Source organism: Seriola lalandi, unplaced genomic scaffold (assembly GCF_002814215.2).
Source record: "Seriola lalandi dorsalis isolate HSWRI2012SDOR001 ecotype SW California unplaced genomic scaffold, Sedor1 jcf7180002054981, whole genome shotgun sequence".
Lineage (NCBI taxonomy): Eukaryota > Metazoa > Chordata > Actinopteri > Carangiformes > Carangidae > Seriola > Seriola lalandi.
The window spans coordinates 1943723-1964930 of record NW_019525661.1 but is presented as its reverse complement, the minus strand read 5'-3'; the positions used below and the strand labels follow the sequence as shown (position 1 = coordinate 1964930).

The 21208-nt window shown below is 38.4% G+C and overlaps 1 protein-coding gene across 1 annotated transcript in view; it reads right to left on the bottom strand.

Moving 5' to 3' along the window:
• Positions 1–21208, bottom strand: part of LOC111648347 (cadherin-12-like) — a 78463-nt gene that overhangs the window by 5198 nt on the left and 52057 nt on the right. Inside the window, exons 8-12 of the mRNA XM_023398210.2 lie at positions 19714–19967; positions 19081–19217; positions 14415–14536; positions 14042–14156; positions 2496–2747 (exon numbers count right to left, since the gene is read on the bottom strand). Coding sequence (XP_023253978.1) covers positions 2496–2747; positions 14042–14156; positions 14415–14536; positions 19081–19217; positions 19714–19967 — 880 coding nt within the window. The remainder of the gene's footprint in view (positions 1–2495; positions 2748–14041; positions 14157–14414; positions 14537–19080; positions 19218–19713; positions 19968–21208) is intronic.

The window sequence follows — 21208 nt, the reverse complement described above, 5'->3', positions numbered from 1 at the left end:
ATCTGTATCATCGGACGCGACCTTCTCCATGAAGGGATTTAATGATTGGAAACATGCAATTGAAACAGGCAAGTGCTTAAATAAGCATGCAGCTTCAAAAGAACATTTAGCCTGTGAAGCAATGTGGAGAGATTCAGAAACACGTAGAGAGACAGGGAAAGAGATTTCCACTCTCTTAAATTCAGAACAACTGGCTCCCAACAGATTCTACATGTCAGCCGTAATAGATATGCTGGAGTTTTTAGTGGTGAATCAATTGCTGTTACGTGGAGATAATGCTGGTTTTCGGTAGGTTTAAAGTCTCTGTGCGTGTGTATGTGCGTGCGTGTGTCTGTGTCTAATGGCAATGCATATCCCTCCGTTGACTGCTTTAAAATGCAATGTTTGAGAGATGCTTCTGGTGTTACATCTAATATGTTATATAGTTCAGTGTTTTATGGATATTCATAACATTGCTTCTATGTAATGTATTGCTTTAAACTATGAGGACTGATGTTGTCGGCTATACCTGGTCATATTGCTGTTGGTTATGTTTAACGTGATGATTACGTGATGCGCGAATACAGTATAGGACTATTAAAAAATATACGAACTGTAGGTTAATAATAATTGTGCCCTCCCATGCATTTCATATGCCCCCCTTAAGACTGAGGTCTGGCGACGGGTCTAGTTCAGGCCATGTGGTCACAGCGACCATTTTGAATGTTGTGTGTCCCCACAGATACCCCCCCCCACACACACACACACACACACACACACCTGTATATAGATTAGATTACACATTTTGTTTTTACTATAACTACTGGTGTGTTTAATGTGGCACAAGTGTAAGTATTGCCAGCCTCTACTCAGTAGAACTCCAATCATACAACCTTTACGTACTGTTTATATGGTAATTTGGTTATAGTTATTAAATTAATTATTAAGTTCCAGCTTAATAGTAATAATTTGAGACTTAACCAATATTGGCTATTTCGCCTATGGTTTTTAGGCTGGTGCTCCTGAGGATTTCCATCCAATCCATTTTAAAGTTATTTAATATTAATATTTTTTATATTTTCTTTATTTGTGATAGCCAATAAGTTGATAGACAACCCACGGTCCAACATATGGTGTCCCACTTGTGACACAGAGCTCAGACACAACATAATATAAAAAAATATGACTTTAGAGCCGCTTCACTATGGATCCAGGTTTCAGCAGGGCAGTGACCAAGGCCTTCATCCGGCTCTGCGACTCTCGTCTGATTTATCACTCAGGGGGTTTGGTCAACTGGAGCTGTGCTCTGGAATCTGCCATCTCTGACACAGAGGTTGACTCTCGGCAGATGGTGTGATCTGTTCCTGATTATAAAAACATGTTTGAGTTTGGTCAGTTCGGGTCTTCAGTGGGTCAACAGGAGAGGAGGACTGACTGTAAGTGTAATGGATACGGACACATCCTCTGACTGGAGACAGTCGAGGTGGAGTTTGGAAAACCTACAAATCAAGCCAGAAAATCTTGCTGTATTTATAAACTCAGACCTCAACTACAACAGCCACATAAAGACAGTTACAAAAAATATTTCACTCTACTATTATTGATTGATTATTGACTATTACTATCACTAAATGGTCTCAGGCCCAAATACACCTCTGATCTACTTGTACTTGGTGCTTGCATTTTCTAATTTCCTGTCAGCTACTTTTTCAGAGAGATTTATTATTACCATCTATACCAGCATTAACGGCTTTCAGGGACACGAAAAGTTTCAGAGTCCGACCGGCAAAAGACAACATAATATGGCTCTGAGGACCGAGAAGCAGTGTGACCATAAAATAAATATATCGTGGTTAATAGTTACTTAATAGCCGCCACAAATAAATCAATGTGTGTATGAGAAAGGATTCGTCGACGCAAAATATTGACGTTGATGTCCGCGATTATAGCGACTTATCGCGGTAGCCTTACATAGGACCACACATCAACACACAAGCACACACACACACACAAGTATATGTAAATACATCATGTTGACTTACCTTAGAGTTGCTCTACTTGACTTAAAAGGCTAAGAGTTAATGAGTGTAATTAGCCAATAAGAATCAGCTTTGTCCATTTCTGCCCAGTAATTGAGAGTAGCACCTGCTGAGTAACTGGTTGATATGGTGACTATGGCCACCAGATTGAGGAAAGAAACACACACACACACACACACAATCCCCACTGTCTCCCTAGATTCAGGTCTAGTTACGTGCTGAAACTTCGATACAGAGGATGAATATATAATGAGGGAAGTTGAACCCTTATTCATAGTGTATACTTATGCGTTTTTGTGCATTTCACAGCATTTAGTTGTACATGCATGACAGACATCAATCAGAAAAAAAGAAATGCCAATACATGTCATCTCTCAGTCTGAGTCTGAACCTAAACATTGTCAAATATATTATATCGTATGCTGGTTTTAGTTCTGTAAGTACTGGCTGTGTTTTAGTTACGTAGCAGGAACTTACCTATCAGCAGAGCCACGCACAGGAGAATGGCCATCAAAGCTCCAGTGCTGAGGCCCACAGGCAGGAAGATGGCCTCGGCTGAACAGGTCAGCAGCGAGCCTCCCGCCTCACAGGAACACACTCGGATGGTGAGGGTGGCTGTGCTGCTCTGAGCAGGGTAACCACTGTCTTCCACTACAACAGGAAGGACATAGATGTCTTGCAGCCGCTGTTGGAAGCCTGACCGCCGAGTCACAATGCCAGCAGTGTTGTCTGGAAACCAAGAGGATGATGTAACACCAATGTCAGTATCCTTGATCCTAACTGTTCACTAACTGGCTGACTAGCTTAAGGTCAATGTATCCTCAATCTCTCACGCACTTTATTTTTTCCCAAAGGGCAACACACCCTCATTCCTTAGGCTGAGGCAGGTTATGTAGTCACTTGAAAGAAATGTGGTTTGAAGGAAAGATAAGATTAAAAAAATAACCGCAATCACAAACAAATGTAACTGTTGTTATAGAGGGAGATTATAACATAATACATATAAACTGTTTAGTGTGTTTAGTGTGAAAGTGTTTAACACCACACTCTTGTTTCAGGAAGTGCAGTGAATCCTTTTGGCGATCATTTGTATTGATAAAACTCTCTGAAAGCTAAATGCTTTGATTTGGGAAGATGCTGACATGCTGACATTACTTCTACAAAGATTGACAACGGCCAGATTAAACCACTTGATTGTTAAAATTGCTGCCCACATAACTGCTCTAAAAATCTAATACTAACACTAATAGAACCAGTCATGGATTTTTCCATGATCATGACCACAATTATTTTTACACAACGCACAGGAGCTTGTATAATGGATTCATATTGGAGCAAAAAGATGATGTGCCAATACAATAATTAGGAGGAGCAGGCAGGGGAGTGTCTATGCAGCATCATTAACATCCCAAGCTAGTGACTCACCTCGGATAGTTTATAAAATACGTTTTCATGTTTCAGAGTTTGCAAGGTATTTGTGACCAGTGTAGTGTTTAGTGGGTCTATGACTATTTATTATTATCAAGTGTTGCAGTGTTTTTTATCTGAAACACGTACTTAGGGAGTTTAAAAAGAATATATATGAGTTTGTTTTTTATGAATGCAAAATTCATTTAAATATTGCAAGTACTAAGTTTGGTTTGTCTTTTTAGTTGCATAACTCATCCCCAGATGAATATGCTATGACCAATGATCCATTGGAAGATGGAGAAGATGGAGCAGCAAAAACACAGGCAACACTGCATGGCTTGCTGCATTTAAATAAATCTTTTCAATATTTAAAAAAAAAAAAATTTTCAACAGTAAAAGTCAGAAGTGTGGCTAATATCAATGGTAATATTAAACTGTCATAAGTCTTCATGATGCTCCTAAAAAATACACCTCACATAGGTTGTTCGTTCATTCTTTTATCAAATTTATTATCCTTGAAAAGGAGTGAAGCCTGACTTATCATTATAATAGGGAATGGAATTTGCCTTAAATCACATTTATGTGCAAAAATGCATGCCAGTGAACATATTAAGTATGTGAATCTGCAATCTTAATCTCTGTCCTTTCTTCAATTTTAATACGATAGCTCCCCTGACATGTGCCAGAACATCTTGTCAAAGATCTCCAAATCGTACAGTGGATCTTTCAAAAAGGAGGTTCTTAAGACAAGGCACAGGACAGCTATGCTCCTGTATAACCACAGTATTCACTTTGATGTATATATGAAGCTCTTAATTATGTGGCTTTTCATTAACTAAACTTTGATAAATGTGGCTTTCAAATGCCATATGCCTCAACTAAAGAGAGATAATGTTCATGTATTAAAAGTTTAATGCATTGACACAGTGCATGACATTCAGTTTAGTAAAGGATTACCTAGATTACTAAATAGAATCTTTAAATTTTTGTCTTTTTTTTCCAAGGCCACTGCATATATGGAAACTTCCCTTGATGAATCCGATGACACAAACTACAGTGATTCTGACTATGCCCCAGACTTTAAAGATTCCTCTGAGCACAGCGAAGACACACCACTGTATCCAGTTGCCAAAAAGCTGCTGCCCTCTCTGGGATATCCCCTTTTATCTCCGGGAAAACAAGATATCAGTTCACAAAGCTCAGTAAGAAGAAACACCACAGTCAGATCTAAGAATTCTGGCACTCCAAGGAAAGTGAAAGATCTCATCCTCCAGTCCACTAAAGAGGAACTCGAACACTCCAAAGAAAAGCAAAACCCAACAAATGGGTGACTCAATTAAAGTATTGCCTCCATCAAATTCTGAAACTCGTCGAGTGTATAATAAGAGGAACTACTGTCTCTTTTGCCTCAAGCCCACATCAAAAATTGCACGACACCTGGAAGCTGTACACGGGAATGCAGAAGAGGTTGCTGTAGCATTTCAGTATCCAAAAAATTCAAAAGAGAGACGCAATCATTTGAATGTTCTTCGAAGGCGAGTAAACTTTGTGCACAACGCCAAAGTTGTGAAGGAAGGAGCTGGACGGCTGCAGGCCTGCTACAGACCACGAGAGTCAAGACGTGCCATCAATTTTATTCATTGTTTTCACTGTCAAGGACTCTATGCCAAGAAAACATTGTGAAAACACATGAAAGTCTGCCCAGCAAAGAACATACATTACATATAGTAATGTGATATACAGCATTCCTACACCAAATTATTTTGATTGAATGTGCAATAACTCCAATAATGTGGGCAATCCATTCAGAATGGACTTGTTGGTTTTTTGTCTTAAGGCTAAAATTGTTGAAGCAATGTCCTTTTTTTTCTTCTTTTACATTTTCTCTTCAGAAACGGTTGAGTCCTCACAAGATCAGGACATGTCAAGTGATGAGTGATGAGTCTGTTAATTCAACCACTGAGGTAACAGGGGAGAGATGACTGTGAGTCACCAGAGACAGCTTCACTTCCAACCACTTCTTCCGGTCCTCCTCTCAATCAAGGTAAAAAAACATTGTTTTGGCTTTTTTAACATTAGATAGTTAAGGCATTTTCACACTCATAGTTTGTTTGCTCTGGTCTGAATCCAAATCCAAGCGAGGCAAAATGCAGTACTACAAGCCAAATGAGAACATTGACTTCTCTCACTAGTCTGATGTGTGTGGGAGCAAGAACGTAAACACAGGAAGAAGGTCCTGAAGGAGGTCCACTAGCTAAATACAACAGACTATGTGCTTTTCAGCTCCTGCAGAAGGGAGAAGGAGTTCGGGAGGAGCCACGGCCGCTGACTCTCTTCCTCTGCGGTGCTCACACTTGGTGATTGTCTCACCACACACCCAGTGTTGCACATTGGTAATGTGATGCAGGATTGAGATCCACTTCTCTTTCAACCTCGTCACACTTCCCTCACACATTGTGACACAAAACCAGAGGTGGTTTGTGATCATTGTGATCCACTCAAACAACTCTTCATTGTGGCACTGCAGCAGTCGCAACAATATGCCAGCAGTCATATTCGTGATCATGATTTTCTGTACTGATGGGTGGCAGTCAATTGCCAAAACAGATAGGGTGACATCATAGTCCCCTAACTTGGAAAGGCACATTTCCAAATCTTCAACTTCAAGCCAATAACTTTTTTTTCACTTCTGTAACTTTTACAGTTTCATGTGCGACCACCAACTTTGACTTGATGTCCAGGAGCGAATACGTTCCATATGAAGCACTGTGGCCTGGGCTGTCATATCGGGAGTCTCCTGATACAATCAGTGGCTCATCACAGATGGTACTCAGTTCAGTCTCATTGTGTAGTGTTTGTATTGTTTTTATTTTTATATTTCATTTTTATTGTTGTTAATTAATTCTTAATATGTTTTTAATCTCAATTTGTGTAACTGTACGTGCCAAGAAAGGCGCCTTTAAATAAAATGTATTATTATTATTATTAGTGTCCAGGCGTTGTTCACCTCTGGGATGACATAGGCCTTCTGTATGTTGAACCACTGTCTTTTTGAGATGGTTTCCAGACCAGTGGTATCACATACTTCCAAGAACGGACTGCACTCGTTACCAGTGACAAATACAGCGGCAGGCACAGAAACATTGCATTCCATTATTCCCCTAACTAAAGGCTTAGAATGCCAAATATAATCGTGACCATCTATGCATTCAGTCTTAATCTTAAGACCAAATCCACTTTTGAGGACTGCTGGTGGCCTCATCAAACATTTGCCACAACTTTCCCGATGGCACACACGAAACAGCTTCAGCAATTCCTCTGTTGACACATGACTTTTTATGTCTTTTGAGAAATTTGTTTCCTCAACATCACTGAACCTTTCATCCTCATCACTGATACTTCCCTCACCACTCAACTCAAACTCATCATCATCAGTGGCATTATCTTGGATCTCAATTGAACTCTCTTGCTCAGACTTTTCACAGCCCTCACTGCTAAGGTCGAGATCTTTGTTGAGATGGTGATGTCCTAGCAAGTGAGAGGCCTTTGGCAGATCAACAATATGTGTGGTCATTGTTTATTACTTGGGCGGTAAGTATATAATCTGTTAAAGGGCCTGTGCAAATGTACTGCTTATCGCCTCCCTTTTCTTTATCCTGTTCCAGTGGATCAGGTGGAGTGCTGACACTGACTGTCAGGGATCGGGTGCTAACTGTCCCCTGCTCTATCTCCTCACTGATGTCAGCCTTTCGGAATTTGCTGCTGGTCACCAGTTGCATGAATGTCTGCCTATCCTGTTAATACAAATTTACTGTTTTTAGGTACCCAAGTGATGTTGACAGCCATAACTTGAAAGACTTTGTACTCACATCCTGACTACTGATTTAAAGCACATTAAAGAATCATATACCAAAACACTTTTGTTGCGTTGTTATTCTTACAATTAATTATTGCTTTTATTTTGTCTTTTATTATCATGACATAAATATGTGTATACACTGGCGATATTTTTTGTGTTTTTGGGGGGACATTGAACAAAATAAACAAAATTATGATGTTAATATCACATTTATTTTAGGAGCCAGGATACAGAATGTAGCAGCCAGAATCAAACTTTCTCTGCAAATGTCAAGTTTTTTCCTCACTGACCTGACTTCTATACTTGTCTCTCTGGTATCTCTTTTTCCCCTTTCCTGGTTCTATTAGTTATTATTCTTTTGTGACTATCAGTAGTATCAATGTAAAGTTATTTCTAATATCCATGGACAATCATGCAGCCTTATTACTTTAGCAATATCCACCTGACTTGTGCTGTTGTAAAGTGTATTTCAGCACAATAAAGTCACTCAGCAGTGTTATACTAGGCAAATAGTTTATTATAATTATGGATATAGCTCCAGTCTCTTGTTTTTATTTTTCTATTTATTTAAGTTCATTTATAGTTGTATATAATTAATCCTTTGATTTTATTGGTTTCTCTTACTCATTGTTTTTGATTTATGTGAAGTGGCTTCTGTAACACTAATTTCCCTTTGGCATTAGAAGTACTATATGTATCTAGTATCTTTTTATTAATTAAAGTCTAGTTTCAGTTCTTGTCTTCACTTTGATTTTTTTCTGTATTACTCGGTGCTGTTTAAAGTCTATGGTGTTTGTAAATCATTGTCTGTATTTAGTGCTGAAGCAGTCTGTAGCGGGATTTTTTATGAACCAGATAAGTGGTTCAGACATATAACACCACAGACATATAGCATATATGTAATGTAGAGTCAGATAGATTTCAAACTAAAATTAACAGGCAAATATTAGGTGAATGAAACTGTGTCTATCTGCCTGTCTACCTGCCTGTCTGTCTGTCTACCTGTCTACATTTATGTGTCCATTTTTGTGTGTGTGTGTGTGTGTTTGTGTGTGTGTGTGTGTGTGTGTGTGTGTGTGTGTGTGTGTGTGTGTGTGTGGGTGTCTCTGGTTTGTGTGTGTGTGTGTATAAGAGAGAGAGTCTGACTGTTGAAGGAACAGTGCTTATACAAATCTATGGGAGAAAGGGGTCAGCAAAGCTCTCATACTCCTGCCATTTAATACAAAAAGGTAAATAATATCAGCAAAATTATCACATGGTCAGCGCCACAAGACTCTCCTGAACACCTCTATGTGGTTTTGGTGTTTCTAGAACCAAAAAATTGGAAATAGGAGCGATTTACAGAAAAGGGTCAGTTCTGACAATTTTTAGAGCTTCTCCCACTCTAGTGATGATGTCATCCACTCGAGCCCTGAACAATCCTTGCAATACACACCCATTATAAATTAAAAAATTATCTGAAAAAAGCATGAAACTAAATCTTTGATAATTCAAAAACTGTACAATATACGAAAAAGCTGAATACAAGTTTAATAGCTGAATGTCTTGTGAACATTTTAAGGTTTGAATGAAGTCTGTAGCTGAAAGTATGCTGAAGCAGTTGAAGCTCAAAGAGGCTGAAGCTTTCAAGGATTTGAACATTCTCTCCATTCATTTGAATGGCACAAAAATTGCAGAAAAAGCGTAATATTTAAAAAAATTGTGAATAGTAGAAAAAGGTTGTATACATCCAATAATATACAGAACAATCTGAACGTTTTGATAGTTGAATGGTTTTTGTATGAAAAAGTATGAAGGAGTAGTTAGAGACCGTAGAAAGGTGGAAGAAGTAAGAATAATAATATGATTAAAATATAAAGATTTGAATATTAATAGTGGGAATGTATAGTGTGTTCGAGACCACAACGCTGTGTCAGAACAAAAAGGAAACACTTGTCGCTATTTAAGATTTTCTCTTATATCCAGTCCCTTCCCGGTCTGTCTCTGTTGCTTTAATAAATACTCCCCTCACATTTCCTGTTTTCCCCTGCAACACCTAACCAACAAGCATTGTTACATTTTTGTATGTTGCACCTTAACAGTCAGCTTCATGCGTGATAGAGTCAGACACACAGGCCTGCAGCAAGTGTGGGGAATTGAAGCGTATGCGTGTGTGTGTTTGTGGGTGTGTAACAGGACCAAGTTGCCTTAATGGTCTCTACCCTGTCAGGTTACATCTCTGTCCAACAAAGGGAGAATGGATCTTTTCTGACACACACACACACACACACACACACACACACACACACACACACACACACACACACACACACACACAGATACAGAAAACTGTTCACAGCATCTTCAGGAAATGTATCCTTTCCTTCAAGTTTTTGATGCTATTCATCATTTTTGAAATAATAAGCTTTTTCTGCAATTTATACAATAAGTAAGTTAATGGAGATGATGTTCAACTCCTTTAAAACCGTGACGTAAAAGTGATGTGTGTAACCATAGCTACATAAATGGCGATGGAAGGCGAAAAAATTCCCATGATATATCTGGTAACCTAAAGATGTTCTTTCATTTTATCATTTTATTATATATTATTATTATCACCCTATAACATGTTTTACCCCTCTCTCCCCATTTTCAAATGTAACACAATAACAAGTTTATTCAAAAACATTTTAACTGACTTACTTTGTTCGTTTATCTGAGAACATTTTTACACAGTGAGGATTGTGATATTTATTACATCTTCAGTGATGTCTGCTGTCTTCAGGCACAGCTCCACTTGCTAACTAGAGTCAACTGTGCACTCTAACTGCCATCTCTGAAAATTTTGCTTAAAAAAGCCAGACAAGCTCTTTTAAATCCCACAATTTCCAACCTTCATTGACAATTTTTATATAAAAAATGTAGAGATTTTTTTTTTGTCCTGTATCACCCAGTTTTGGTCTCATTCTGATATCTTTTACAGTTTTTGAGGAAGTGATGTGAGTACCCTACACCTCTCCCTGTGACTGAAATATAAATTCAGGAGCAGGTGTTACTGGGCAGAAATGGGCAAAGCTGATTCTGATTTGCTAATTAAACTCATTAATATTTAGCCTTTTAACTCCTGTATGACAGCAACTCTAAGATAAATCAAAACAGTGTATTTGTGTGTACTTGTTTGTGCGTGTTGATGTGTGGTTCTTTGCATGTGTGTACATGTCTTTTCATAATTGTGAGGACAATTTTGGTTAAAAACCATTATTGTGAGGTCCTTTTGGTCGGTCCTGACAACTTCAAAGGGCAGTTTGAAGGTTGAAAGACACACAAACTCTATCACCATCATATGGATATTAACTGTATAAGTGTCTCAATCTGGTAACACAAGCATTTTGGAGCCTCTATGGTAGACAGCCACACACACACATTGACAGACACACACAAACACCATCTTACTTTTTCGATATTCGCCTTCAAAATAAGTGTCACAACAAGGTAAAAAGAACTTAATGGAGGTTCTGTTGGGCAGCTCTACCCCTACACACAAACACACACACACACACACACACAACAAACACACACACACACACACACACACACACACACACACACAAATTGACAGAAACACACAAACACCATTTCCACGAATTGGAAACTGCCAAACACAGAAGCACAGACACTTTTAAAATAAGAGTCTCAAAAGGTCTGAGGTAAGGTAGGTCATAATAGTATGATCTTAGAAGCTATCGTCTATATGGGGATATAGAGGTATATCTTTATTGCAGATCAATTTCTGTTAGGGCATGTACATGTGTGTAAACATGTCTCGCTATGGTTGTGGGGACAAATTTGGATTTGAAACTATCAGTGTGAGGTTATTTTGGCCAGTCGTAACAGTATCAAAAGGCTTTTTAAGGGACAACTGCAGTGACTTAGGTTAGTGTCAGGATAAGTCTCTAAGACATGAATGAAAATGAAAGTAACGTCATTTGTACAGATTGAAATGAGAGGAGTGACGTACACGCAGCAGGCACATAAAAAATTTCTCCCGGAATTTTCCAGTCATTATTATTATCATAAAAAGACTGATGAAATTCTCTATAGCAAAAAAAAGTCTTTCCTTTTTTTACACCAATAAAAACTTACTTATTACACCAGAGAAAAATTTATTCTGCCATTTCAAAATGAGTGGGAAGAGTGAGTGGCAAAAGCTGTATCCCTTTGTGCTGCCCCCTAATGAAAGTATCCTAACCCTATACTAGAATAAGGGGAATACTAGATGTAAAAACAAAGACTTACAAGATAAGGCTGTATTTGCCAGATTAAATTAGACTGGATATTCTGTCAGACCTACAAATTTAAATTCTAAAGTTTCTTTTATACTTTTCTGCTTAGAGATTTACAAGGTAATATTTTATTTTGAACCTTTTTAATTTCACAAGGAATTCTTGTCAAATTGTAATTAATAGATTTTGTTCACAAAAATAACTTGTTATTTTATAATTAGTAGATTAGATAGTTTGTATCGTAGCTTTAGCTATTTACAGATTTACAAGTTACATTTTCGTAGAGTGCTGTTTTTGTATTGATGCATCACTGACAACCTGGTTGGTTAAGAATTGAAATAATTTGTCTCTAAAGGTTGGGACAGTGGAGCTCCAACTGGACCTCTGTGTCCCGGGAGCCTCACAACCGGACACCAGGCAGCCCCACACAGAAGCCAGCTTTCCTCTCAGGGAAGGGAGACCAGCTCCAGCCACTGGCCAGGGTGTGTGACATTACAAGGTCTGTATGTGTTCTGGTAGGAATGTGCACCCAAAATGTTGCAAAGATGGACTGTAATACAATTTTTATGTATTTGACAGTGATATTTCTCAATAAAGAATACTTTATTTTCAGTTAGTTTTGTTAAAATGTGAAATTTGAAATACAGGTGAAAAGTGAAAAGTTTTTTTTTACAGTGCAGACAGGGGTTGAAATCAGGGGGCTGCAGAAATTCACAGTATGAGAAAGATAATGAGTTTTACACATTACAGATTATGTAAATATCTTCTGCTAGACCCCCAAAATAAAATTATAAATGTGAAAATGCATAATATAACCCCTTTGAAGCACAGTGGTAAAATGTCCAACATACAGTGCTAATGCAGGACACAGTGTGTCGTTTATGTGGAGAGGTGAGAGTTGGATGATTGTGTTGCATTTCAGACTTTCATGTCCTGTCACATTCCTACAGATCATGTTCATTTTTTCTTTTCTTCTTGAAATAATTATTTATTTATTATTTATAATTATTTATTTTATATGTTTATTTTTCTATACCTTTATCAGTTCAGACAGTAGAGAGGTGACAGAATACAGAATGACATTCAATAATGGTCTCAGGTACAAGTCATTGTTCATGGTAGGCTCCTTAAGCCTCTAGATTCAGGTGTTAGTTCAGATTGTCATTCTATACTTGCTATTATAAAACATCATCACCACTTTAAAGCACTTTACTAATGAAATAAAGTAGTAAGATTGTAAATTGTAACAATCTTCCTTTTTCCTCTGTTGGGAATCATCATTCAAGAGACCAGATGCTTCTTTGCTCCAGTGGACAAAGGAACTCACACCCCACAGTTGCCCACTGTTCACACCTGGGGACCACCCCCCAACCCCCCCCTACGGACCTCACTGGCCAGCCAGTGTGGGTCAGCATGTGACCCCTAGGGTGTCACCAAACAAAACCAGATCTCTTGTCCCTCTTCTCTCTCTTCTCTTCTTGGTTTGCTCTGGAGAGCAGCTCCTGCTCTCTGCTCCCGGCTCTGCAAAGGGCAACAAGGCCCCAGCCCAGGTCAGCTCTGCTACCTGAGAAACCAGCTCTCTCGCCGGCCTGCAACCAGCAGCCTGCAACACTCTTCTCTTCAACAGCAGCGACCTGCTTCGGATTAACTGAGAGTTGATGTCTTGTCTTGTTGTAATGTTTGCTTAGGTTGTGGTCAGTCATACAGTTAATCAGTTACTCGTATGTTCACACACATAGCAGTACGTCTCAGTTCTAGAACCTGCATGAAGCTAACCTCCTCCCTCTAACCTGGTACCTTTAGATTACATGAGCTAGGCTAACAAAGAAACTCACACCTTCCCTCTCACACACACCAAGTGGTCTCAGCGGCCATTTTGAGTAGTTTCTTTGTTTACCGCTATCTTGTGTAGTCTTCTTTGTTCAGGTCATGTGGTCACGGTGATCACTTTGAATTGGCTATCTTGCCTTTGTTTGTGTCCCCACAAACACACACACATACCCCTACACACACACATACACACACCTGTATATACTAGATTAGACATTGTGTTTTACTCTGCTCCATTGTAAATAAATGCCTTTAAGTATAACTACTGGAGTGTTTAATGTTGCACAAGCGTGAATATTGCCAACCTCTACTTTGTAGAATTCCAATCCTTCAACTTTAACTTACTGTTGATTTGGTAATTTGGTTATAGCTAGTAAGCTAATTGTAATCGGAGTTCCAGATTAATGGTAATAAATTGAGACTAAAACCATATTGGCTATTTTGCCTATTAGTTAAGGCTGGTGCCCTGAGGACTTTAATTCATCATTAAATATTATTAAATATTATTCAATATTATTAAATATATTTAATATTAATATCTTTAATATTAATATATATTTTTAATTTATGATAGCCAATAAATTGATAGACAACCGAAATCCAACATATTTGGTGTCCAGCTCATGAGGTAGAGCTCAGACCCAACAACTCTTTTAACTTACTTCCAAAATCTCGAACAGTGAAGTTTCTGTTGCGGAGCTCCTTGGGTGTCTTGAAGAAGAACTTCTGGCCAACAGGAGGAAGGTCCTTGTCAACAGCAGTGACTATCTGGATCACCTGGTTAGGGAGCCAATAGAGAGAGAACAGTGAACCAGGGAACCCCAGAGAGAAAAGTCGGTTGGCTCACAGGTAAAATATTAGGAAGGAAAATGAAACAGCAACCTTATCCCCTCCCTCTAATCCAGAGGTGCATGTAGTTACAATCAAGCAAATTCCCTGGGTAAATATCTAACAAATAAAATCGTTCAGATATGTTCCACACTGTTTCGGTTAGATACAATGGACGGATCCTGTCAAACAGATAGATCAAATTACCTGTCCAACTCTGGAGTTTTCACAGACGAAGGTATCAGAGGGAACAGCCAGCTCAGGAGGGAACTCGTTCACATCCAGGATGTTAACCGTCACTGACACTTTGATGGACAGCAAAGGGTTGTCTGTAAGGGTCAACATGAAGTAATATATGATTATAAACTCACTGACACAGCCTAATTATTATGTGCCTGCAATGCAATAGCATTGCTGTTCTCACAGCAACAAAATCATGTTGCTGGGAACTGATATATCTGGTAACCTAAAGATGTTCTTTAATTTGATGGTTTTATCATATAGTATTATTATTACCCTATAACATGTTTTACCCCTCTCTCCCCATTTTCAAATGTAACGCAGTAACACATTTACTCAGAAACATTTCTTAATTTGTTCTTTTATCTGAGAACATTTTTACACAGTGATTTACTTCTACTGATGTCTTTTCACTAATAGCATTGACACCCTTCACGTGTTGACGTGCTGACGAGTTGACATGCTGACGTCAATTTAGTGTCGCATCTCCAGTCAGTTTCTGTTACTGGTAGAGTTAATTGCTGCTCTGTCTGAACACAGTCAATGTTGCTGTTTTCTTCATCACAGTGTCTAACTACCTGCTGTACATGCTAACTAACACTAGTTCTGCTCCAGCACTCAGACCTCTCTGCTCCTTTTAGCTACTTTCACTAACTCAGCAGTTATTTACATGCTGTTCAGATCTGCTAGTTAATTTAGCTTAGCGGTTAGCACTATGCTCTCTCTCTCTTCCTCTTTCTCGCTCACTCGGTGGTGTGTTGCTGTTACTTCAGTGTAGAGGATTGTAATGTTTATTCTTATATGTTTATTACATTTACATGTCTGCTGTCTTACTTTAGACACAGCTCCACTCACTAACTGGAGCTAACTGCGCACTCTAACTGCCATCCCTGAATAATTGATTTTCTAGTTATTATTATTATCATTATTACTTTTTATTATTATTATTATTATTATTACTTTTTTATTATTAAACACCCATGACTAAATAAACAACATTCAGAGCTAAGTTTGGAAGACAACAGCCACAGGTATTACTTAATTAATTTCCTCCATAATGACTGTGTGAGTGTGTGTTCATCAGATTAAAACATTTAGGAACCAGATGTGCACATTCACTCAAAGAGAGGAGTCAGCTTGTAAAAGAACAGAACAACTGAGAGCTGCTGTTGGATCTTGAGGTGATGTCAGCAGAGCTTCTCTTTATACAAGAAACAAATCAGTAATGAAATTAATTAATGGATGACAAGCTAGATTCAATAGTTAAAGGATGTCCATTATCAGAACGTTGAAGAGGTTTAAGCAACACAATTTCAATCGGTAAATCTGCTCCGAATGCAACTAAATCAAATAGCTTTTGGTTTTGTGACTTTAGTATTAAAACTGCAGTCCTACAATATTAATATTTTTTATTTTATGGAACCAACAATGATCCACACACTGTTCAATATTTCCCTGATTATAAATGAACATTTCAGTCAGACTGACTCATCAGACATCAACTACTTCTCCCCTCCTTTCTTTCTCTCGTTTCTGCAGCAGAAAGAGTCTCATGATGACTTTAACTGTTTTATCTGCATCTCATGTTCATAATAGTTTGTTCATCATTAGATAAAAGACAAAAATACTCATTGAGAAACTTAATGATAATTCATGTTTTTATTTACAGTATATCCTTAGTCTGACTTTAGTAATTGGAAATCATTACTATTATTTATTTTTTATTCTAGTCATATGATCATATTACTTTATGCCATCACTACAACCAAATTTATCTGCAGATATCACTGTCACTGTCTTATATCGTATTAAGTACTTGGAATTAACAACTCTGCCTCTTTCACACGAACGAGCTCGTAGCTGGACAATTAAACCCAGGGTTAACTGAGCCAGTTGATAATCAGCGTCTTAGTACAGGTTATCAGGATAGCCAGCATAGGAGAGATATCCTGAGTATGTTGAACTTGCTTCATAGCACAGGCCTCAGTTTCATCTATTAATTAATGTAACTTTACTGTCAGTCTTCTGATCTGCATTTGTCATCCCTGCCTGTGCTGTTACTGAAGAAAAGGACCTCTCTATAACATCCCTCTGTTAATGTGAGCACATTAGTCTGCACAAAACTGGGAATACTTTAATCACGAATTAAATATCACTCAGGGTTTATTAATTGGTTGACGATAGCTTATTGTATTACACAAAAACCTGTACTAGTAAAACACAAATTTTTACTAAAACTGGTTTCAGATATGTCCAAAATAATGTATGTTTCAATAGCTTTTACATTCACCATAAAATATGATTTACAGAAACAATGGCTGTTCCTAGTCTAACATGACATATTAATATTAATGCTGCTGCTGTGCTCTGTACTGGTGATCCCAGTCGTCACATCAGTTTTTGGCCACTAGATGGAATCAGACTTTACATGGTCCCCAGGTGTGTGTGTGTGTGTGTGTGTGTGTGTGTGACTGACTGTGAATGTGTGTGTCTGTGTGATTACTGTCATCTCCACATCTCCTTTGTCCAATCATTTTGGATCACCCTTTCTTTAACATGATCTTGTTTTTCTGTCTACAGCTGAATGTGACAGTCGGAGGATTTACATGGTTGCTCTGCTAATAAAGACGGTTGTCAGATTCTTGGGAGCCCATTGCCTCCTCAAGAAGCTTACAGGAGGAAATCAAATGGTGCATACACAGTGTGAATGAGTTAAGCTGCTTGCTCAAATGTACTTAATTTAGTTTCCACCACAGTTAAAACAGCTGCAGCTGCATTCCAATCAAACGTAGAGAAAACAAGGGGAAAGAGAGGCACAATCATATTGAACTGGAGTCTAACTAAAATAGGCCATGCATCCCTCAAGAATTTAAATTATCACAATGGTTTGTCTTTATATGTTCTAATAATGTATACCATAACTTTCATTCAAAGTTGTACAGTGCACAATTTGACATTGGTTTACTACAAAACTACAAAACATTTCATCTGTTGACAAAGGTAATGTTGTATGATGAGAAGCTCCAGATAAGCTGGTCAATGGATCATATGGTCAGAATGTTTTCTCAACTGATGTTTCCAAGTTCAAGAATCAACTTTCAATAATCCATTTGCTTTTAAGCAAACATGGATGAAAACATGCTCAGAAAAAATTTGAAAACTTGAAATTTGAATTTTAGCATTTATATGACAGTTGGGTAAAATGTATCTGCTAATGTATGATATATGATATCCAACGCTTTAGTTTGCTTAAGTTTTAGACTGTGTTTCCATCTGGTATTAATATTCAGTCTGTACCTGGATATTTTATCTGGATAATACTAAATGAGCATTCATGTAATCTTGAGTCTGCCCACAAATCTCATTAAGCACATTGGGTAGGAGGATCTGACCCATCTCAGATTAAGGGAAGCTGTTGGGATCTTCTTATGTTTCTTTTGACAAGTGCTCCTTGATAGCTTTTTAAAAGGCATACAAGTTACTGGCCTAATCATTGGGATTCAATGCCTTGCTCAAGGACACATGAGCAGGGATCAGATTGCCAAACTGCCAAATAATTAGTGGACAATCTGCTCTACTTGCTGAGATACAGCTGCTTCTAAACCTACAATTTCAATGATGTTGCTTTGCGCCTTTTATCATTTATAAACCAGAATTACATACAAAAGATAGTGAACTGAGGTGACACGTGGCTGTAGGTTAAAACAAAATGATCTTGGATGACCTGAGTGCTGAAGGCAGGTGCGCACCCCATGGGCTCAAATGCCCTGAGCAGCAAGTCCCTTTTTTTGATTCCCGACTGGCCAGAGCATTTGCTGCATGTCATTCTCTTGCTCTCTTGCTGCATTTCCTGTCAGTCTCTATCGAATAAAGTAATAAAATGGCCTACAAAATTATCTTTACTCCAATGAGAATGAAAAGTAATTGATAATGTTCAGAATCCTGTGAAGAAGACTGTGACATGTTTGTCGGGTGTGACTATGTCAAGTAAATATGATCAGTTAAAAAACATCTATAAAATAAGGGTTAGGGTTACTCTTTCACTTTCACTCTATGTACCAGTGGTAGGAGTGTTTGACTCATCGCTCTCAAAAACATGTGCAATCATCCAGCAACTATTTCACTGTCAGGCTGTTCATTTGTTTCCAGTTAGATTTGTAATACTTAAAGTAAAAATTTAAACCCCATGGGGATGTAGCATTTTCAGATGCTTTCATATATGAGGTGACAGCCTGTATACAACTGTCTGGATCAGATGTGCTTTCTGGTTAATGACATTTTGCATTTGTTCAAATAGCCCTTGTGCTGAAGCTTTTGAGCCTGTGTGTAATTGAATATGTGGTGGTTCTTTGAGTGTAGCAACATATGTTGTGTGAAACCCAGTCAGTCTTGAAATGTAGAGATAATTATTCTGTTTGGTGTTGATTTCTCTTGTTTCATGGTTGTTCTTTGATCATTGGTGATGAGGTAGTTATTTTGACAGATGAACTGATTGACCTTTGTATCTGGTGATGTGATTGTCTTTGGACAGTTTGTCGCTTTATATAGAGGGTCTGAAACAAGAGAATCAAAAATGATACCATTGTTTTTGTATGCTTGTTCTGAATGCAGGATGTTGTTGTGAAATACTTACTGACTTTGGTTGCCACTGCAGTAATATTGTGCTGAACAGCTGTCTCTCTGTCCACGTATTCATTAGTGGAGATGGTTCCCTCAACAGTGTCAATGTCAAAACAGCTGTCAGACTCTGTGTGCCATTCCAGTGAATACCTGCAGAGACAAGACCAGTCCTCATGAGAGGGTAACAAGTTCAAGTGGTGAACTGGGTGATCTGTCATCAAAAGGGCTCATAGAGATACTCTCACAAGGGTCACAATAAAGAAAACCCATTAACCCATTTATACCGGATGCTGCGCAGCGTAACGCAACATTGCCCCTCCTGCCGGTTGCTGCGTAGCGCCGCATTGTTGATTCCTCGCCATTTTGATGACGCATGCAGCATATAAATATGTAAAATATGTATAAATATATCATGAAAATGACGAGGAATCAACAATGCTGCGCTACGCAGCAGCCAGCAGGAGACTCAATGCTGCGCTACACACTGAAAGGTAAAAGCTAGGATAGGAATAAACAAGGTTAAATATTTATACCAAATCTGAATCAAAAAATGTTTGAGTTCTCTTCTGTACTTTGACAGTGGCTACATGCAGTACTGGGTGCTGTTAATATTGTTCAAAACACAAGCTAATGAAGAGCGTGTTACCTGACAGCGCTGCTGCTGGCATCCAGGTCGTGAGCTGTCACTGAGCCAATGATGGTTCCTGGAGAAGTGTCCTCATACATATCCATATAATAGGAGGTCTTGGTGAAGACAGGAGGCTCCTCCATGTCGAGGACATTCACCTTTACTGTTGCTGAGTCCTTGAAGGGACCCAGGTGGAGGAAATGGGGGTCCAGCTGTGTGTTGGATGCCTGCACCTTGAAAGTGTATGACTTTTTGGATTCATAGTCAAGGGTCTGCAGAAACACAAGAATGAAGTAATAGAGAGACGTGGAAATATAGAATCAGAATCGTAAAATAACTCAGACTGGTATTTTCATAACCATATAAGGGCTGTATAGTGTACTTGAAAAGTAACATAATTTTCTTACATTATTTTGTTACATCTCAGGCAAATGTGGTAAGAACATGAATGTCTTGTCCACCAAAATGAAAACAACCCCACTTTTTGTATGAGAAAAAAAATCTTGGTATGGTATGAGAGCTAGTCATTTTATTCTTTCAATGTGAATATTATATTCTGCATACTTACTCGTCTTATTCATCTTCCGTATCGAAATTTGAAAAAAACAAGCCAATATTTACTGTATATATCAATAAGTGTGGCTCGATTGGGAATTGTATGCTATGAATTTTCTAAGTGATTCGAGTAACCATGGCGACGTAATGGCGATAAAAGGTGAAAAAATTCTGATAGAGAATGAATGGGGAGACGTCTTGAAAAGGACCAACTTTGGAGCTCTACTGCTGCGTCATACTTCAATGTAGAAAATGGTTGAAATGTTAAACGGGTCACAAGACTTGAGAGTCTTTTGGGTTAAATTGGTATTTTGACAACTATTACAGTTTACACAAAACCACAGTTTACGTTTTCTGTCATTTTTAGACCATTTCAGATTTATAATAGGTGTGTATTGCACAAAATGTTCAGAGCTAGAGTGGATGACATCATCACCAGAGTGGCAGAAGCTCTAGAACTCCTCCGAAAGAAACCTGTTTAATATGTCTTCAAGACCACACAGTCTTCACACATCATGGCTTCCTCAGTACTAGAAAAATTGTCCTGTTTCATAGAATGTGTCTACCTTAGCACAGAGACTTATAGAATTTAAACATGAGCCTCGAAGCGATGGGAGTACCTTCACCTTCACCTCTCCCATCGATTACAATACAAATTCAGGAGCTGATTTCCCGAGAAAAAGTGACATTTTTCTGTAACTCGCTCCTGTGCTCCTGTTTTGGCTTTAGAAACACCAAAGCCAGATATGCAGTGCACAAAGATCTTGATCTGGCCACAGTCCGGGTTAGAGAGTCACACCCAGATCTGAGTCAGCTCTGTGTCTTCCAGCTACACACAGGTGTTTGAACCAGCTCGTTAAGACTCTTTGATCTCTGTGATGTTTATAAAACAGACACACTGACACACACACAGACACACACACACACACACACACACACACACACACACACACACACA